Source organism: Marmota flaviventris, chromosome 12, assembly GCF_047511675.1.
Source record: "Marmota flaviventris isolate mMarFla1 chromosome 12, mMarFla1.hap1, whole genome shotgun sequence".
NCBI lineage: Eukaryota > Metazoa > Chordata > Mammalia > Rodentia > Sciuridae > Marmota > Marmota flaviventris.
In genome coordinates, this window is record NC_092509.1 from 75,071,259 (window position 1) to 75,090,570 (window position 19,312).

The 19,312-nt window shown below is 47.3% G+C and overlaps 1 protein-coding gene across 3 annotated transcripts in view; it reads right to left on the reverse strand.

The window, feature by feature from the left end:
- Nucleotides 1–4,445: 4,445 nt before the first annotated feature.
- Srgap2 (SLIT-ROBO Rho GTPase activating protein 2) overlaps nucleotides 4,446–19,312 on the reverse strand; it is a 243,088-nt gene continuing 228,221 nt past the window's right edge. For 2 of the 3 annotated variants that reach the window (XM_071600131.1, XM_027934675.3), the window contains exons 19-23: nucleotides 17,727–17,806; nucleotides 15,428–15,608; nucleotides 13,757–13,903; nucleotides 9,833–10,157; nucleotides 4,446–7,722 (exon numbers count right to left, since the gene is read on the reverse strand). In XM_071600131.1, coding sequence (XP_071456232.1) covers nucleotides 7,339–7,722; nucleotides 9,833–10,157; nucleotides 13,757–13,903; nucleotides 15,428–15,608; nucleotides 17,727–17,806 — 1,117 coding nt within the window. In that variant the 3' untranslated portion in view covers nucleotides 4,446–7,338. Of the gene's footprint in view, nucleotides 7,723–9,832; nucleotides 10,158–13,756; nucleotides 14,654–15,427; nucleotides 15,609–17,726; nucleotides 17,807–19,312 lie in introns of those variants that run through there. The other variant, XM_034636185.2, reaches the window with a different exon arrangement.

A 19,312-nucleotide genomic window follows, 5' to 3' on the forward strand; every position in this document is an offset into this window, starting at 1 on the left:
GACATCCCAATCAAAGCATTTAGTTGCTGCTGAAAGACCCCCTAGAGCTCATATCCTCCGGCAAGGAGATTCTATTAAACTTGGTAGTCTGGTCCCTGGTTACTTTCTCAAGCACAGCGCCCCCTGCTGGCCAACAGGGGACCTTTAGCTTTAGTGAGAAATCAAACTTGTTTTAGGCCACTGAAGATTGTGTTATAAGCTAAATGCTACACATTTTCCCCTGATGAATCAGCGCTCTTACTTTCCTCTCTCTAGCAAGCTCAGTCTCTTTCAGTGTCTCTAGCAGCTTCAATTGCAACCGTAAAGCACCATTGTAAAGCAGACACTATGTGCTCAGGATGCAAAGGGGAGAATTAGGTGTCCTCCGAGGGGTATGGGAGTGCTTTATATATGCTAACATATATACTTCAGCAGATGGTGATTTGGTGGCCCTTAGAAGAGGGACAGCAGGGAGTCAAGAAGGGCTGGCCAGTCAAAGAAGGTTTGCTTGACCCGACTTTGGAAAGAGGGGGTTAAAGAAGGGGGAGTTGGAGGTAAGGAGTTTGAGGCAGAGAGGACTGTGCAGAGGCGCAGAATGATGGGCAGAGTGTGCCTGGTTACTTGTTCAGGCACTGTGAAAAGAAGGGGGGAGGTGGATCCGGGCTAGAGGCAGATCAAGCTTCATGGGGCATCCCTTTGGGGACACATGCTCTGTGTGGACAAGATGAAGAAATGAGCCCTGGCTGGGCAGCGTGGCTGCTATTTTCTCTGGGGAGGTGCTGGAACATGCAGGCCTCCTGGAGAGAAGACTGAGAAGTCTAAGAGGCCTCACTGCATTTTCCCAAGTAGCTCTGAGGAATCATAGAAATAGAAGTGGCAATTCAAAGGTAGCCCAAGGACCATAGACAGGAAGGGCTAGCAGGGTGGGGGTGGGTTTCTTGATGGCAGCTCTGGGGGTGGAAGGAATCTCATATGTACCTTCTGCAAAGCAGTGGTGTGGAGGGAAGGGCGGGAGCTAGCCACATCAGCCCAGAGGCTGACATCTGGCTCTGCCTTCCCTTGCAAGAGACAATGACTTTGAGCAAGTCACTCAACCTTTTTCAAAGAGTTGGTGTGAAGCATAACGAGATGAAGTGCCTGGGACCTGGTAGGCTCTGAATAGAAATTAACTTGTTTTGGGCTTGGTGGTGTGTGCCTGTAGGCCCAGCTACTTGGGAGGCCAAGCAGGGAGGATCACTGGAGCCCAGGAGTTCAGGGCTAGCCTGGGCAATACAGACAGACCCCATCCTTTAAAAAAAAATAGGGTCTGGGGTCTTAGTGGTAGTGCCTGTGCTTAGTGTGCATGAGGCTAGGCCCTAAACACCAAAACCACCGAAATAAAGAAATAAAGAGATTTTTTTTTTCCCCTGTCCGTTCGTGGCCCACACCAGTTTTTCCCAGCAGACTTACCTGCATAGTGCCTTAAAGGGGAGGGGAAGAACCAGGGCAGTATATGGAAGGGGAGCCCCTCAGGGGCAGGTGTAACAAAGCCTCAGAGCCCTGCTCCCTGCCATCTCCAGGAGTCAGCTCTCGCCAGAAGCTTTGTTGCAGAAGGAGGGACAGACATTGAAGACAGACCTGGTGCCCCTAGGCTGTGGGGAAGGGGCTGTGGGAGAATTCTGGCCCCTGAGCCATCCTGCATCATCCTTCTTCCTCATTTTCTTGACTCTTCAAGCCTCCTCTGCACCATTCCCTGCCACATTCTCAGTCAAAGACCTTGCTTTCAACTTCCCTGAAATAAAAGCAGCAATAAAAACTTCCTCGCCCCACATCCACACTGCCTGTGTCTGCACCCACACCTGCCTTCCCTCCCAAGAGACAGGCCCACCACCCCTCCACCTAGTCCCTATAACCCACCCCTCTCTCCATCAAACTCCTTCTTTCTGTCCTGCTGTGTCCTGCTCATAAAGCAGAACTGCCTCAGCTCTGTCCATCTGGGGGACAAAAACCTGGTCCTCTCACCAATCTTGATGCTTCCCATTTGCTGAGCTGCTGAGATTTCCCAACTCCCTTCCCCTCTCATTGTTGCTCAATCCATGCCACCTAGATTCATTTCTCCTCTATTAAAATACTCTTGTCCAGGTCACTACCTTCTATGCCAGTCTCACTTTACCCCACTGGCACTCAAGTTGGTCCCTCTCTCCTGGTCTATACCGCTTTCTCTTGTTTCTGCGATAAGTGTTCTCCCAACCATCTACTTCCCCATGCCTTGCTTCTTCTGTCTCTTTTGGTCCTTCCCCCCTGCTGGATTTCTAATTGTTGGGACCTTCTCATTTACAGATTCTTCCAGGGACTCTCAAGAGTTTGAATACATCTATAAGGTAGTAGCTTCTAATTTTGTTTTCAGGTAGGATCTCTCCCCCAAACTCCAGATCCACATAGCCAAGAGTCTGAGAGTTCCACATCAATGTGTACAAGTCACCTCAGTCTTGCCAGCCCAGGCAGAATTCTTGGTTTCCTAACAACACTCCCTTCCTGCCACAATGGTCTTCTTGACCCACCCCGGCACTCGTGTTATCTTGTCATGTTGCTTCTTTTGCTTATCATGTATTAACACATTTTTCCTCTCTAGCTCCGGTCCTGTTTTTCCTAGGCAATACTGTATGGCGGTGCTTGTAGAAGGGAGAGGCTTAAAGTTTGTCAGTTGGCTAGTTATTGAGTCTTTGTCATATGTAGTCTGACAGGGTTAATTTCTGGGTAAAAGGAAACTTCCTATAACTAAATAAACATTTAGATTAGCTATTCTCTCTCTCTCTCTTTTTTTTGGTACTGGGGGTTGAACCCAGGGACACTTAATCAATGAGCCACATTCCCAGCCCTTTTTAATATTTTATTAGAGACAGTGTCTTACTGAGTTGTTTAGGGCCTCACTAAAATTTCTGAGGATGACTTTGAACTCCCAATCCTGCCTTAGCCTCCTGAGTCTCTGGGATTACAGGCATGTGCCACGGTGCATGGTTTAGATTAGATAATCTTTTGATACTGTTTCCTAAACTAATACCCACCTGGTCTCCTTTTCTGGTTTAAATCTAGGTGAAATGGGATTGTTTTTTAGATTGTTCAGTGCCCCTCCCCCACTTTCATCAAGCTTCTGTCAGAATATATAGAAGAGGATCCAAAGCACAGCCTTTACCTTAGGACTCTCTAAAGTTTCTTTGGTCCTCCGCTCACAGCCTAAGAACTGCTCCATCTCCTAGCTACACAGGTGCTCCAGTCCCCCACCCCCACTCTACCTCCATCCACCTATGCTGGGAGGGGGGACTCATTCATATCACAGGGTGGTGGAGCAGCCTCAGCTTTGACCTTCCCAAGGCCAAGCGCCCAGCAAGAGAATCTCAAGATGTAGCTATTCCATTTAAGTGGGGAAGTAGGAGAGGCATCAGGTTGGAAGGGCATGACAGAGCTGAATACAAGATGTACAACTAGCAGATGGCAGTAATCAAATACCTAGAAGACCATGAAGGTGCTGGGCAGGGTGGCTCACACCTGCAATCCCAGCAGCTGGGGAGGCTGAGGCTGGAGGATGGCAAGTTCAAAGCCAGCTTCAGTAGCTTAGAGAGGCCCTAAGCAACTCAGTGAGACCCTGCCTCTAAATAAGAAATAAAAAGGGTGGGGATGTGGCTCAGAGGTAAAGCACCCTTGAGTTCAATCCCACTATCACCCAAACAAACAAAAATACCAAAGAATACCCTACCTGCAGACCCAGTTCCTCCTCTTGTAGGAAGTGAAGCCTCCAGGGAGCCAGTCTACAATCAGTTGCTTTGGGCATTTGGCAGCACACCCAGGCAGGAGTGCATGGTAGACTCAAACTGTTCATCTCATGGCCAGGAAGCATTAAATTGTTACCTTTGAATAACTTTTCCCTTTGACTTTGTTAAATCCAGATCTATAGGAGAGAAAGCAGGCCTGGTATCCTCTACCCCTCCAGCAGTACAGATATGTTGGTTAGCCCTTCCCCCAGATGCAGGGATGGGCCAATGGCAAAAGGACTCAGGGCTCTGATTGTGGCAGAAAAAGAACCTCTGGCTTCCCTTAGCTGGCAAAATTTCCAATCAACGTCTTAGGCCTCGTTCCTCCAAGTGGGGGATTCTGACTAAAGATAGAAATGAGAACAGTCCTCACTGATAACAGGGAAGGTGGAGGAAGGAAACGGTTCTCATGGCAACAGACTGCCCAATGGTTTACAAATCTCTTAAGTCCCACACTTGTGCTAAATGGAAATGCTGCGGGGAGAAAATCCACATTTCTAAATGTAACGATGCTGTGCCTTGGTGGGGGAGAGAGAAGGTGGCTGGATCTAAGGTCACCTCATCCCTCCTGTTGCCTGGCAGGCTGTTTGCATGAACAAATCACAATTCTTTCTGGGTCGCTGTATTCCTGACTCAGAAATTGCAGGGAGTGGGGAAGGGGATATGAACTGCAGCATCGAAACCTAAAAATGTATTTTATTTTGAAGTTGTGCTTTGGATTTTCCCCAATCCAACATCTGTTGAGTGACAGTCTTAGGTTCACACAAAGCATCTCCAAGCATACATACAATATTCCAGTTATCAACACTATTTTAAAGAATATACCATTTTACACAAACGTGACATACAAGTCAGACGCCACAACATTGCGATTCCCTGGAAGATCTAACTTCTCTTCTGAACGTGAAGTCCATGGACACCAGCCCTTCCAGTGGTCTGTTCCTCCTGGCGCTGGTGTCACTGCTCCTCACCTCCTTGGGGAGAAACCAGGGCGCCCTGAGGAGGTTGGCTGAGACCAGTGTTTCCAGTTTACAGGCTGCTGGCTGCAAACTCCTCTATTTTCCAAATTGGGATGCTGGTGGCCGCCCCCACCCCTTTCCTCAAAGACTGACCCTTCAAAGTCCACACCAGGAAAAGGATCCATGCCACAAGGGGCAGAGCGGGGCTCTTTGAAGCATCATGCTGGTTTTGTCAAGCGGATCTGAGGACGACTGGTCTCCCCAGGCCTTGGGTGACCAGCTCCTTTTGGCTTTTCGGTGTAAAATCACAGTGTGCAACCTCAATTCCAGTTGACTGCAGTAAGCTCTGCCGATAAGGACTCTCCTCCTAATGGTTCCTAGTCCTCTCGACAGGACCATCTCGCAGGTGTCAGGAGCACCAGAGATGGGGAAGACAGCTCGGCTCCCAGAGTTGGGTTTAGTAGGTGACCATTCACACTGTTCAGTTCATGATGCAAATCAGCAGATGGACACTGACCAAGGGGATGGCAAACACAATTAATGTACAGGGTTGAAAGAGAAATAAGGCAAGAGCAACAGAACAGGCCCAAAATGCTGTCATTAAGAAAGCTTTGCTTTTACTTTCTTAGAAGGGAGGGTTTTGGAGAGAGGGGGGAAAGAGCGAGTATGAGAACCAATTTTGTTCAGTTGGATTAAAAGGAATGTCAAGTGAAGGGTGGATCTTTATTTTCAGTAAGGAAATAGGTATGAAAGCCCCCTTGATTTAGAACCTGTGAAGTTGAGGTCAAGACAAGAACAGGCTATTAAAGAGCAACAAAGACTGAAATCTAAAGGACTGTGGGTTGCTTCTTACAGGCTGACTCGCTTTCCTGAAGGGGTTCTAGAGTTCTCTGGGGTCCAGGTTATCCTTCTCATTAGTGCCCCCCACCCTGCCCCCAGGCTCCCCTTTCCCTTCAATAGGATGAGAAACACCTACCACTTTCCATAGATCCAACTACCAACTGCACATGTTGGTCCAAAAAGGATCTCTTCTAGGTCAAAGACAAGAACACTCTGATTTTACTACTGAATGGTAACCCACCATCTCTCCTGGACTACAGAAAATCATAAGGCTAACATAAAAATAGGGTTTTCAAGCTAGAAAACAAAGAGGAGGAATGAGTTTCAGCTTTAAATAGCTGCGACTTACAAGCCTGCGATATGGATGTTCCCAGTCCCGGTATTCCTGGGGCAAGTGTGACGCTAGAGGAACCAAGACCACATGCACCAGGTTTAGAGCAAACAAGGGCAACGGTTTTACATTTTGGAGGGGAACCAGGAAAAGGGCCAAAAGATGCAGCATCTGATTTTTAATTTTCTTTAGATTCTGGCCTTGGGAAGACTCTAGAGCCTGTGAAGTCAAAAGTTCCCTTACTTATCCTGTTTAAATAAATGAAAACTGGTCTTAAGGGGCAGGGTCTCTCTTAATCTAACTAGGGCTCTACATGCCCCTGTTGGTCCCTGGAGAGAGACCTTATAAAATAACCAAACCAAGGGGTAAATGTAAAATAAGTTTACATTTGGGAAAAATTTCTGGATTAGCAAAGTGGAATCTAATTTTTAAATAGAATAATGAATTTTATGTTTTAAGTGCCCCAAAAAAGTGGAAGAAGGACCCATTTCTTACCTTTTTCAAACCTGCCATAAACACAATAAAACTTTAAGACTCTTTACTCTAAAAGGAACCAGCTATAAAACTGTTTTATATAGGAAAATGTCTTAAATGGAAAATGGTCCATCAGAGACAATGACAGGAACCCCGAGAAAAGTCTATACATTCAGAAAAAACTTTTAAAAGCTCCTTAATAAGATTGGGATGTACTTCTACAGTATGGAGGAGAGCAAAAGCAAACACCAGTGACCAACTCACAGCAATAGAAAGAAGACAGAGAGAAAGTCCCCACCCCAACACAGATTACAGAAATGTCCCATCCTGCTAAATTTGGAGAGATTTCAAATGCTAAGTTCTCTGGCCCAGACAGAACAAAGTTTGTAACGGAAACAGAGACCCCTGGTGGCTCTTATATGAACTGCCATATAATAACTTACAAAGAGACTGACCAGGAGGGAGAAGCAACACGTGCCAGAGACTAGAAAAACCTGTGTGTGTGTGTGTGTGTGTAAAATGAGGAATGGACTATATATGCATCTTAATAATCAGTACCCAAAATAAGATGCCACTGAAAGCTGGAGGCCGGAGCCAACCACCTGGTCAAGGCATCCCCTGTGGTCCAAGGGGACTGAGATCGAGTTCATGTCCTCATGACTTGCCTTGCCAGACTTCACAGTGACCTGATAATGAAAAACTCTGTCTCTGGCTAACCTAAGAACGGTACGTACTGCAGCTGGCTGGATTACGACAACTGGGGTAAGCAGAGGGCGATGGGAAGGGAAGGGAAAGGCGGTAACGAGGGCTTCATTCTCAAGGTTTTGGGAGATGGGGAGGCTAATTCCTGCAAGAACAACTTAGAATCTAATTTTTCAACTGAAGTCCCCAAGCTAGTTAAATAGGAAGATTTTAATAACAGTCAGTCCCTATAGTCCCCTTGTCTAGAACAATTAAATTATACCCCTCAGACAGTACAAGACTTGTCAGTGGACTGTGGGGAAGCTGATGAGTTGACACCAGGGCTAGTGGCATTTGTTTTGGGGAAGACGGTGGGCTTGGGCCGCGTGGCTGGTGGTTTGACTGGGGCAGCCATCTTGACAGACTTGACAGGCCGAAAGGCGCAGGCGATGTCCCCAGCAGTACTGGCGCTGCGCTGGAAGGCAGGCTCAGGGTCCTTGAGGAGCTGGGTGTGCAGGGGGCTGGAGGGCTCTGATGTGGGGGCCACCACTGGGGAGGTTTTGAGGGGCTCCAAGGTGTCCAGGACCACATCAGGGGTGTGCTTGACGCTGCTCTGCCTCTCCAGCTCCCGCAGCTCATTCAAGGCAGAGTTCATTGTTGCCTCAATATCCTGCAAACCAGGAAAAAGTAGGAGGTGAGACAAATGAAGGGACAAGTCCCCAAGGATCCTATTTCAACTGGATAGGCCAAGTCACGAAGAAACCAACTATAAAATGTCTAGATTATTTGACTTGGCCAAACCCCTTGAACGTATGAATGCTCAGAATGTAGGGAAAGGGAGACAGAGAGATTTTTACTGTCATGAATTTTTTTTTTCCTTGTAGAAAGAGTGGTGGAGCTGATTTTTAACTAGAGTTCTTGGCTTTTATGCATAAAATATATATAATCCTGGGGGTGGATGAACTAAGAGTGGCCAGGAGTTGGGTTGTAAGCACACAGAGATTTATTATCCAATCCTCCCTACTTTTGGGTATGTTTGAAAGTATACATAGTACATCATTTTTAAAGAGGGTTAGAGATGAAGTATGATCTTTATTTTCTTGAACTTCAACGCCAAAGGTTAAGAGGATTAGTCCTTCTTCCTCTGGGGCAGGGTAGAGTCCCAAAGCCTAGATTAATCAGGACAACCCCCACCCTTCAATCATGGTGTCCAAACTGAAACCATTTCCTTCTACCCACCACCATGAGAGGGGAACCAAAGAGTAGCCAGGAGGGGGAGCCAAAGCCCACATAGGTGAATCACCTGCAAATCAATGGAACACTCCAGATCTTAGGAAATAGCAGTCCTAGCCCAGGATTAAAGAACCAAAGAACCTTTTTATGTAAGCCAGCTGCCTCCCAGGAGGACCTCCTAACTCCCCACCACCCTCCCCACAAACTTGTGTCTGGCACCCAAACCACCACTAGGGCTCCTTCTTGGGATGAAACTCATATGAAAGATTGGATGCTCCAAGCAAAGTCCCCCATTAAAATTTCTTTATCCTATGGAGTGATCCATGTTTCCATGTTTTCTCTTGACTGTGATTCAGTTTCACTTATCCCTATGACACTCTAAAACTTTTTTTTTTTTTCCAGTACTGGGGTTTGAACCCAGGACCTCACACATGCTAGGCAAGCACTCCACCATTGAGCCACATCCTCAGCTCTCTCAAATCTTCTAAATGCTCTCACACCTCAGTCTCACTCTGCAACTAGAGTCTTTCCCACTGTGCAGCTTTTCTGACATTCCTATTAATGTCTGGAAAAGGAAGGACCGGGGAGGATTCCCACGGGGCAAGGCAGCCTGCCTACAGGAGGCACACAGGCACAGAAGAGAAGGCCAGCAAAGCAAGACATCTCAGGCCCAGAGCTCAACATGGGGCTAACCAGTACAGTTCCTTAAGCAGAGCACCAACAAAATCAATAGAGACCACAACCAGCTGCTATTGCCCCTGGAGGATGGGTGAGGAGCATCTCAACCCAGTTGAGACACAAAGGGCAACAATGAGCCCTTAGTTCCTACCTGGTCTAATGAAAATTATATAGTTGGGAGAGACGTCTGAAAGAACTGGCTGGAGTGGCCCGGGTAGTCGGATTTTTAGAGATAGGATTGGATCTCTAATATTTCATGGAAAACAGAGAGTCATCAGTGCGGTACAGACGTGAAGGAAGACCCTACAATCAGGGAGTTCAGGTCCCCCTGCATTTGGAGCCTGTGGCTGGAAATCTTTCTAGTACTTGAGCTTCCTGTGTCAGAATATTTCTGAGTATTTAAGACCAGAATCAGGTTGTGGACCCATCATCTACTGACTACATATCAGATCAGTTTGAGGAAATGGAATAAGGGGAATGGGCAGAGATAAACAAATAGAGCCAGAACTGTTCCTGAGCCTGAACCCTCAGGTAGCTTCATGAAAGTCTACCAGGGTCTTAAGACCCATAAATTGGGCTGAATGCTCTATCAAAACACTCTCACTCATTTTAAAATGAGTAGGCTTACAAATAGGTTATGAACAAGAAACCAGAATTTTTTGCTCTTATCTTCAAGTTCTTGCTGGGCAGAGAGGGACAGACAATTGCTGGGCAAATGGTCTTATGAGGTCCACATGTCCAAGAGTCCCTGAATAGCAGGCACAAAGCATCATTCTGTCTCAGGTCCTGTCATAATTAACATGGACTGCCCAAGTAATAGTGACAGGTGTGGACTCATGCTAACTGCTTGTCCAGGAGCCAGCACTTACCTGTGCAATGACCTCAGGGTCCATGGGCCGATGGTTATTGAAGCTTTTTGACCTTCCTGCTGTGGCAGTCTTCCGGATCTGTGGACTGTCTAACCGATTTTTCAGGGATGAGTGGCGACTGATGGAATTGAGGCTCCCGTGCCCACTGATGGAACACTTATCTGGCCCTTCCTTGGGGAGACTCTGGCTCATGATGGGCTGGGAGGACGGGCGGCAGCTAGCCCCCACCCCCGGGGAGGAGGAGTCAGTCAGGGAACTGCTCAGCCCATGGCTGTCACTCCGAAATGTTTTCCGGATGCTTCCAGATTCTGGACGCTTCCTTTGCCTTCAATCACAAACAGAAAGGGCAGGGTGATCAGGGAGCCCTGGCTCCAAGGAAGATAGGATGGGTGAGGGGGGCAGATGTTGGCACCAAGGGACTTCTGGAAGGAGAGGCACACAGAGCCCCCTTTCTCCTCAGTTCCGCCTTCTTTGGCCTTCTCCAAAGTGTCTGTCCCCTGCCACCCCCACCTGGGCAAAGGAGAAATGGATACTTACTTGGAGGTTTGGGCTTTGAGTTCTGAAAGGTGCTGTCAGAAAAAAAACTTCTGATTAAGGGAATAATTTTGATGGGAGAAAGAATCATGGAAAGATCCACTCCATTACCTGCTTTGAACAGAAACCTAATGCCCCAGGTAGGAAATGTCTCACCATCACCAAGGAAGTGGGCAATAGATGGGAAGAGGACAGTTAACACTTCCAAATTTTAGCTTGTCTCTTGGTCCAACTACAGCAAGACTGTAATCATTTTGGGCTGAGGCAAGAGGCTGCTGGTGCTTATGCAGACATGGGACAGATGTTTCAAGCGGCTTCAATGTTGCAGACTCAGGGCTCAGTGTGTGCATTTTTTTCGGGTGGAAAGATATCCACATGACTCCTATGTCATTCAGTGCTGGGCTGAACCCTCACTCTGGGCCAATCTGTTTCACACCACTAAAGCTCTTGAATGAAATGACTTGGCAGAATCTTCTATGGGTGTTGCCTGATACTAAATATTTTCATTTTGTCTTGGAATCGGATTTTAAAGGACCTAATCTAAGAAGCCATGAAGCTGCTGGTTCAGAGAGCAGCTGGGCAGCTCTGATTTTGAATCTGTTAAGGGAGACTGGGGTGGAAGGAGGTGAGGCAACACTCTGCAGAGAAGGGAGTCTAGGAGGCAGGGCTGGTGCTCTAAGCCAGTCCTGGTTGTGTTCATTGCTGAGGTTTTCCTCATCTTTGTGGACCTGAAGCCTAGCCGGAGACCTGGTACATCGCAGCCGTTCTATGTAATATCTGCCTGCTCGGCATTTCTAACCTCATGAGTCAGCCGTTCTCAAGTGGAAAAAGGATATTCTCAGACTCTTAGAAAGCTCTTCTGAAATGAGCCCACCTCTGCAAAATTTTTTCTCTGACATCACTAACTCCAACTATAGAAATAATGGCTCTCTCCTTCCCCTGCTCCTCAGAGCATCCACAGCTCTGCTTTTTAGCTACAGCTCCATACAGTCTTTACCTTGCTAGACGGTGGCTCTGACACTGGGGGCCATGTCTTATTTGGTTCTGAATAGCCAGTACTTCTGCTCAGCACAATAGCAGATGCTTAATAAATGTGCTCAGTTAAATCAAAATGCCACACCCTAATAACTTCTTTCTGATTTTCTCTTTCCATTCAAGGATGGCTGACTCACAAGCTTAAATATGCTGAACAGGCAGATTTACAGGAGTGACTGCAGCACACTGGGTCCCCAGTCAGGCCCTGGGGACATAAAGATGAGGAAGACAAGAGTTGTTAATTCCAGAGATCTCAGTGTGGAACCAGTTAAGCACTTTTTGGGTGCAGACCAAGGGCATCTAACTCAGCCCTGGGGAAATCAGGGGTGTCAGAAAGGCTTCCCCCATGAGGCAAATCTTTGGCATGAGTCTTGAAGGGAGAGGAGGAGCTGACCTGGTGAGGGCGGTCAGCAGATGTGAAGGCGGAGGGGGAGAGAGAACCCAGGGCACTCAAGGAATGGAAGGAGCTTGGAAGGATTGATGGGGCGAGGAGGCACAGACTAATTCCTGAGGGCCAGCCATGCTGGGGGCTGTCCCTCAGACACCAACTGACTGGCTGGTGTCTGGGTAGGCCTGAGAAGGCCATGGTGACAGAGGCTTGTCCTCTAAGAATTTCATCATGAGATTCTGATACTACTAAGTAAGGAGTTCAAGGGAAACACTTTGACTTTTTACCAGATGTTCTTCTTAGACTGTTTCTCCATCCCTCTCTATAATTCTTTTGTACAAATGGCATCAAATATAATGTCTTAAAAAATATGTACCTAGGTCTGTGGATGTAGTTGGTGGTAAAGCACTTGACCAGAATGTGAGAGGTCCTGGGTTTAATCCCTGGTACTGCCAAAATAATTTTTTTTTTAAAGTACCTAACTAAATATCTGACTACCTCCACCAACCCTGCCTTGGTTTCTGGCTTAATAATAAGCTTACAACCTTATGAGTATAGGCTTATAATTAACATAGACTTGTAAATAAGGGAGAAAAATGTGATTAGCTCACAGTTACTTTTTACTAGCTGCCCTCCCAGAATGGCAGTATGCTGGAGGGAAGTATAAAATCCTCAATTTTTTACTGGCCTGAATTAAATTATAACTACACAGAGTAAGTGAGCTGAATAAACTACTTTATGAACTTGAGGGTGAAAGAGATGGAAAAGAGCCACGTGTCCCAACCACTCCCCCTGCTACCGTCTGGTTGGAAGAAAGCCAAGAGATCTGGTAACCTGGTGTAGTTTAAAAACAACAAGCATCTTTTATTCTCCTTCCAGTCTCAGTGTCCAGAGGCTACGTTAACAGGTTTTCAAAGTGCAAATCATTTCATTCCTCCAAAGCCAGAGGGGAATAAAAACTGTACATCATCTCCAATCCATATTCATCAGGAGCGCCCTGGGGCTTGTCATCCTGCTGGCTCTGGGCCAAGTTTCAGGGTCTGGCGGAAAGAGGTCTGTAGGCTTTGGGACTTGTTGTCTGGCCCCTTGAGATGAGATTAGTTCTCCAATAACCTGAATGCCTCCTGGGGAGGCAGCAGCACGCAGGCCAGGCGGGGGCGTGGAATCCCTCTAGACAGCCAGCTTGGGAGTGGGTGGAGTTAAAACCCCAGGATGTTGCTAATGGCACAATGAAAGCTGGGGGTCAGAGGTAAGAGCCTGCTGGACAGAGGTGGGCATCTGCAAGGGGATTGCTAGGGATGCTAATACACAGGGCTGAAGCAACAGGGAAAAAAAAGGAACATTATTTCTCTTGGTGTGAAAGGGCAGAAGAAAAGGGCACTAGGGGTCACACAATGAATAAAGAGCTCAGAACAAAGCTTTCCTGGGGGCACAGTGCTCCTCTCTCCTCCAAAGGAGTGAATGCAGGACAGGGGGAGAAACAAGACACGTGAAATCTAAATAAGTCCACCTGGCATAACATTAGCCTGGCAGAAGACACACAAGACTTTGAATCTTCAGACAAACAAGGGTGAAGAAAGACATGGCACACTATTATTTGAGTAAGAATTGGAAAAGAGAAGGCACCTCTAAGAAATAGTAGAAAACGAAGTTGCATATAGTGACCAAAGTTTTGGCCAAAGTTTTAGCCATATACCAGGAAGGCCTGGGTGGACAGACACTGCGGGAACACATAGTAGAACACCTTTCCACAGCATGAGGGCAGCTAGCTGGAGACGTGGCCTGTCCCCAGGCCTGTGCAAGTCTCCATAGGCCTGTCTCCTTGCAGCAGCAATGAACACATGCAAAGCATTAGGCCCGGGAGCTGGGAGCCCTGCACGCACTGCGGGAATGGAGGGGTGAGGTCAGGGGTGAGGCTGGGTGGTGCGCGTTGTACAGGGGAGCAGAAAATGAAAAGCAGAGCTTACTTGTTGATGTTTGCAAGGTAAATATCGGCTACATGACCCCCACTGGGACAGCTGGCCCCCGCTCTGGCTGTCACCTTTTCTTCAGGTGGCTCAGAAATGACCTCAATTTCAGACTTGGGGCTGGACCTCTCCACGACACCGTCCTCGCTGGGGGAGAAGGGGCAGGCAGGCAGGGAAGAGGGAAAACAACAACAACACAAAAAGCAGTGTTAAATCGGCAAGATGGCCCCCCCCCGACACACACACGCGACCCCACACGGCTCTGAGGCAGCAGCGACACCTAGCGGGGCGAGCTCTGTGAGCACAGGCGAGGAAACCTAGAGGCCTTCGGAGGGACAGGTTGTTTAAATAAAAATAAATAATCCGCTGAGTTCGTGGGATCCTCAGCTCCTCAGGAGAGCTTGGCTAGGGGACACCTGGCTTCGAGGCATCTGCCTTCTACCCCATGCTGCTTTCCTGGGGTGGCCGTGCTGGGGGCCACCTCCTGAAGGAGGCAGAAGTCCAGGTTGTGGTTTATCTGCTGAGGTCTCGAGCACTGCCGGGTAAGGACAGTCAGCTCTGCGGTGGCTCTGGAGATGCCGGCGTTGAGGCAGGACATGGCCACAGGGCCACACTTTTGTCGCAGCACATCTAGCCTCGCTTAGAGCGTCCAAGCCGGTCCCAGGTCTCTCCACTGCTCTCCCGGCCCCTCTGGCTACTGATGACAAAGAAAGCCCCTTCTCCCCCACAATTCATCTTCTCTCCATCCTGTAGTGAAGTCATAATGCTAAATTTGGGAGGGTCCTGTCCACGCAAAGATCGCCACCAGGTTTGCGATGTTATCAACACAGGGAGGATTTCCCCGCAGAACGAGCCAGGGAGAGGCTGGGAGGGTGCAGACTCACTCAGGATATCAACCTTTAAAAAATAATATTAAGGGAAGGACTAAAAACAGTGACACTGTATCTGGGGGAAAATGAATGGGGGCGGAGGCAGGGCAAGGGACAGGGAGGCAGGTGTGGGTGGGCCACAGGGGATACTATTTCCTGCTAAGGAGACACTGCTTCAAAGATTGGGAATAGCCCATCCAACGAGATCTCTCTGGGACCTCACTGGATACAGTTGATCCAATGAGCAACCATGGTTTCCTGACATCCTTTCCCCTGTTTGCCCCATCTTTCCCCAAGTCAACCTCATCCAGGTTAAGTGAACTAGGTCACTTCCACAAAGCTGGTTAAGCCACATTTTTCCTAGAAAGTAACTCCTCATTTTCATTTACAGGTAAGAAAGTGCCACCAATAGCTCAGCAGATGGGGTGCCCATATTTCCTTAAAAGAAGGACAGAGAAGTGAAAATGTTTCCCCATCCTAATCTTTCCAAAAAAGGAAATGTATGTGGACAAATAAAAAGTCCACATTATCACTCATCAGGTATAAATGTGGATGAGCAATGGCCGGCAGGTCTCTAAACCAAATGGATCAGGGGGTGACTTAAAAAGGAAACAAAAAGTGGAGAGGTTTAAAAAATTCTCCATGGAGTTGGGGTGGGACCCCCTTCAAGGAACTGTAAACCTTGGAACTGCATTGGTTTCCCTTGGGGTGGTCTCCCTCATACTCCCATGGCTCTGGAATTGACATCTCACTCCCACAGTGCTGCCTGGGACCACCCCAAAGGTGCCAGGGCCCAACGTACGTGTCTTGGACAACGATGTACTGATGGGGGATGAGTCCGTCGATGCCATTGTGCCGGCCTTCCCACCAGTCATCAGAAGCCCGCTGGTAAAGCAGCAGGGATGCCCCCTTCTTGAAGGACAGTTCTCGGGCTGTCCGGCCCACGTAGTCAAACTTGGCAATGGCCTCGATGGGCTCACATTCTGAGAGGGCAGAAAAGAAGGAAACATGTATTGTTGGGATCTACAGACTCAGGAAACTGGTGGAAAAGCCCAATGAGCTGGACCAGCTCTGTGGTGGGAGATAACCCGGGGTGATATATGAAGCATGTGACTCCCATGCACATGGTGTGTCACTCTGAAAGCCCTGGTGTCCTCCTCCCTGCCTTCACTCCTGCTGTCTGTCTCTTCCACCTGGAATCCCCTTCTCTCTGCCTGATGAAACACATTAAGGCACTGCTTTCTCTGGCAACTTCTATGGTGTAAACATAACCCTTTATGTTGATTCTTCTTTATGATGATTCAGGTCATCAAACTTGCACAGGTGGGGTGTGGTGGCACACAGCTGTAATCCCAGAGTCTGAGGCCCTAAGCAACTCAGTGAGAACCTGTCTCTGAATAAAAAATAAAAAAGGACTGGGGACCTGGCATAGTGGTTAAGAGATTCTGGGTTCAATCCCTGCTACAAAAACAAACAACCCCCCCCAAACTTGTACTATATTTTAAAGACTTATTTATCTTTTGATTATATAATCACTCCAATAATTACACTAAATTTTAAGTAATTTATTTATGTTATCTATCATCCCCAGTAGAACATGAGTTTTTAGTCTTTATAAAGAGAAAATACTTAACCAATCAACTTTCTGAGGAGCAGAACATGGAAATGTGTTTTGTAAAAAATGCATGTGAAAGTAATTAAAAAAATTAAAAAAGGTTTATTTATGAATGCAATGGGTTTCTACTTTTGTGTGGGGCTTCTGACTCCTTATCTGTGAAATGGGCTAATAGTGCCTTTTTTTGTGAATTTGTTGAGAGGAGCCAATGAAGTACAATTTGTATAAGTGCTCAGAGCGATGCTTAGCACTGTGTATGAGTAAGTTAGTCAATGTTATCATTATCTTTACTTGTTCTAGGCTGCAGGTAGAGATTAGATAGTGGAAACCTAGCACCTGAGAGTCAGATACTTTGGGTAGTAGAGACAAAGGCTGATTCAAAACAAGCATGCTTGGATGAGCTCTGGCTAGGGAGTCTGCGGGGTTAGGAGGACTGGAGATTTCACCACAGCAGGCTGAGCAGAGAAGGCCCATCTAGGCATCCCAATCTCAGTTCTCCAAAGTCTCAGTATGTCATTTGACCCCTCCGGCCTCCATCTCTCAACTAAAAAACTGTGGTCCTGTCTGTTTCATGAGGATCAAGTGACAGTTATCTCTTGAGCCTCCAACAGTGCAGGCTTGAGGTAGTTGGAGCCCAGTGATAAATCCCTAGTTCACCCATTCCCTTCAGAACATGGCAAATGACCACACTACTTCTTCTCACATTGGGGTATAAATAAGCAGCTCTAATTTTCTTCTCCTTTGAAAGTTGGCCCAGAATTGCAGAATTCCCAGCAAGGTAGAGAACAGGCAAAGCTTTGCAGACTCTGCCATTTCATTCTTGTGCCCAGAAAATTCTGAGGCCCCTTGTCAGCTGCTGAGACTCCCAGAGCCCAACTGATCCAGAAATGGAGGTACGGAACTGTTGGAAGCAGGGAAAATGTGCTGGCTGAACAGGCTCTAATAAATCACGGGCATAGCCAAGGGCTGGCGGCTGACAGCTGAGCATTCCACTCCTGGATGTGCACCCACCAGGCTGCTCAGCACTCTCATGTCTGTGCTGTGGACAGGGTCAGTTTTTCCAGTGGGCCGGCTGCAAGCGTGTGGTTTCTCCTCACTCCCTCTCCCCTCTGGCTCACTCCCCTTGGCTCCTGGCATCTAACTTCTCTATCCCCTAGGCTTGCTGTTTTTCAGATGAGCTTTCACTTTGGTCTCCAACTACTTGGCAGGAGTCTGGGCTGTGATAAGGGACTAGGACTGGGCTAGACAAGGAGTTGGGAGGCAGGGCAAGAAGACTGAAGGGCTACAAAAAAGTCTAGTTTCTCACTTGTGCTCAAATACAGAGACCATTCTATTTGAGGATGTCCCTCTAAGGAAGGGAGCTAGGAGAGACAGGAAAGCAGCCAGGGAACTGCTGGGCAGGAAAGTTCATCAGGGGCACAGGACACATAACCACTCCCTGCTTTACCCCTAGTAGCCCCACTGACCAGGAAGCCGGGCCCCGTACCGTCATCACTTGTGTGGTGTTCTGCGGTCACATCCTGGGTTGAGTCTTCAGCCGAGGTAGTCTCTCCATGAGGGCTATCACTGCAACAGAAGGGACAGTAACTGGGATATCAGCATCTGCTTACAAAGTTCTCTTTCCCTTAATACAGCCTCCTTGGAGCAAAGGGGTCATATGCTCTAAATATACACAGCAGACAAATGCTCAGGATGAAATATATACCCCTAGAGGTTCTCTGCTCCAGCTCCTGCTACAAAAACCACTTGAGATTATTTCGGATGTAGACTATCTCCAGACAAATGGAAATTCTTTTGAAGTTATCAAATAAATTCTCTAGAAAATGCAAAACTACTCAACTTCTTAAGGAGTTGTTTCTCTACATGAATTTGTTTCTGGTTTTCAAGGAGGGAGCCTGGTGGAGGGAGTACTGGACTTTATCATCAGATATATCTGGATCCAAAAATCATCTCTGACACTTGATAGCAGTGTGACCCTGGACAAGTACTTAATCTCTTTAAATCATAGTCGCCTCATCCATACACTGAAGAAAAACGATCTGTCCACCTCAGAGTTGAGGAGGAGTCAATGATATAATCTAGTGAAGCATTTGGCATAGAAGGGTATGTAGCACTACCTTTCCTTCTTTCTCCTTCTGCTTAATGTCCTTAGGTTGCTTTGTGGGTTAGCCTGTGTAGTGGTGAGAAAGTGAGTCACAGGCGTGGGTGGAAAACAAGAATGGAGAAGAAGAATCTGCTGTGGATTAAATTCTGAAAGATGACAGGGGATGAAAGTCAAGATCTTGAAAAAAATTCACCATGCAGGGTAGAGAATTGGGAATGGCCAGGGAGATAGTAACTTTACTCCTGATCTCCCGGTTCAGGGACTTCAGAGCCGATGGAAGATCTTACTTCTTGAAAAGTAAAGAAAACCCTATTAGTGTCTGAGGTTTCCTCCTCCAGCAGTAGGAGGTAATCAGAGAGCCTTTCTAGGCACTATAGAAGACCCAACCTCACATCCTGGCCACACAGTCTCTACCTCTGGCTCTGCGGACACTCTCTTCCTGTGGGCACAGGTTCTATGGTCCCAGGAAGTTCCTCAAAAACTTTAGGTGACCAATTCAGGACACCCCTGATGGAATAAGTCAGTTCCAAGGAGGTTTATCAATTCCACAGGACATTCTGGGAGAATATCAGTAAGGATTCCTCTCTGTCAAAAAATAGAGGCACAAATTCCTCACCCTTTTCGGTGCTTCAAAACCTTCTGATGAGTTTGGTGACATCTTGGAAACCCTGGGTGGTGACTGTGGTGGGGGAGACAGGGGCACACAGGCAAAGGCACACCTTTCCCCAGGATGGAGGTTCATTTACATGGTCATTCACTAAGGTCACAGTTCCTGAATTTCAGGGAGAGCCTTGGAAGGCTTGTTAAAAAAGAGCTGTCCCATCCTCAGAGTTTCTGCATCACCAGGTCTAGTTGAAGCTGGAGACTTTGCATTTTTCTCTCTTTCCTTTTTTTTTTTTTTTTTTTTGTCTGCAATTGAGTTGGAGTGCTCTACCACTGAGCTACATCCCAGCCATTTCTATTTTTTA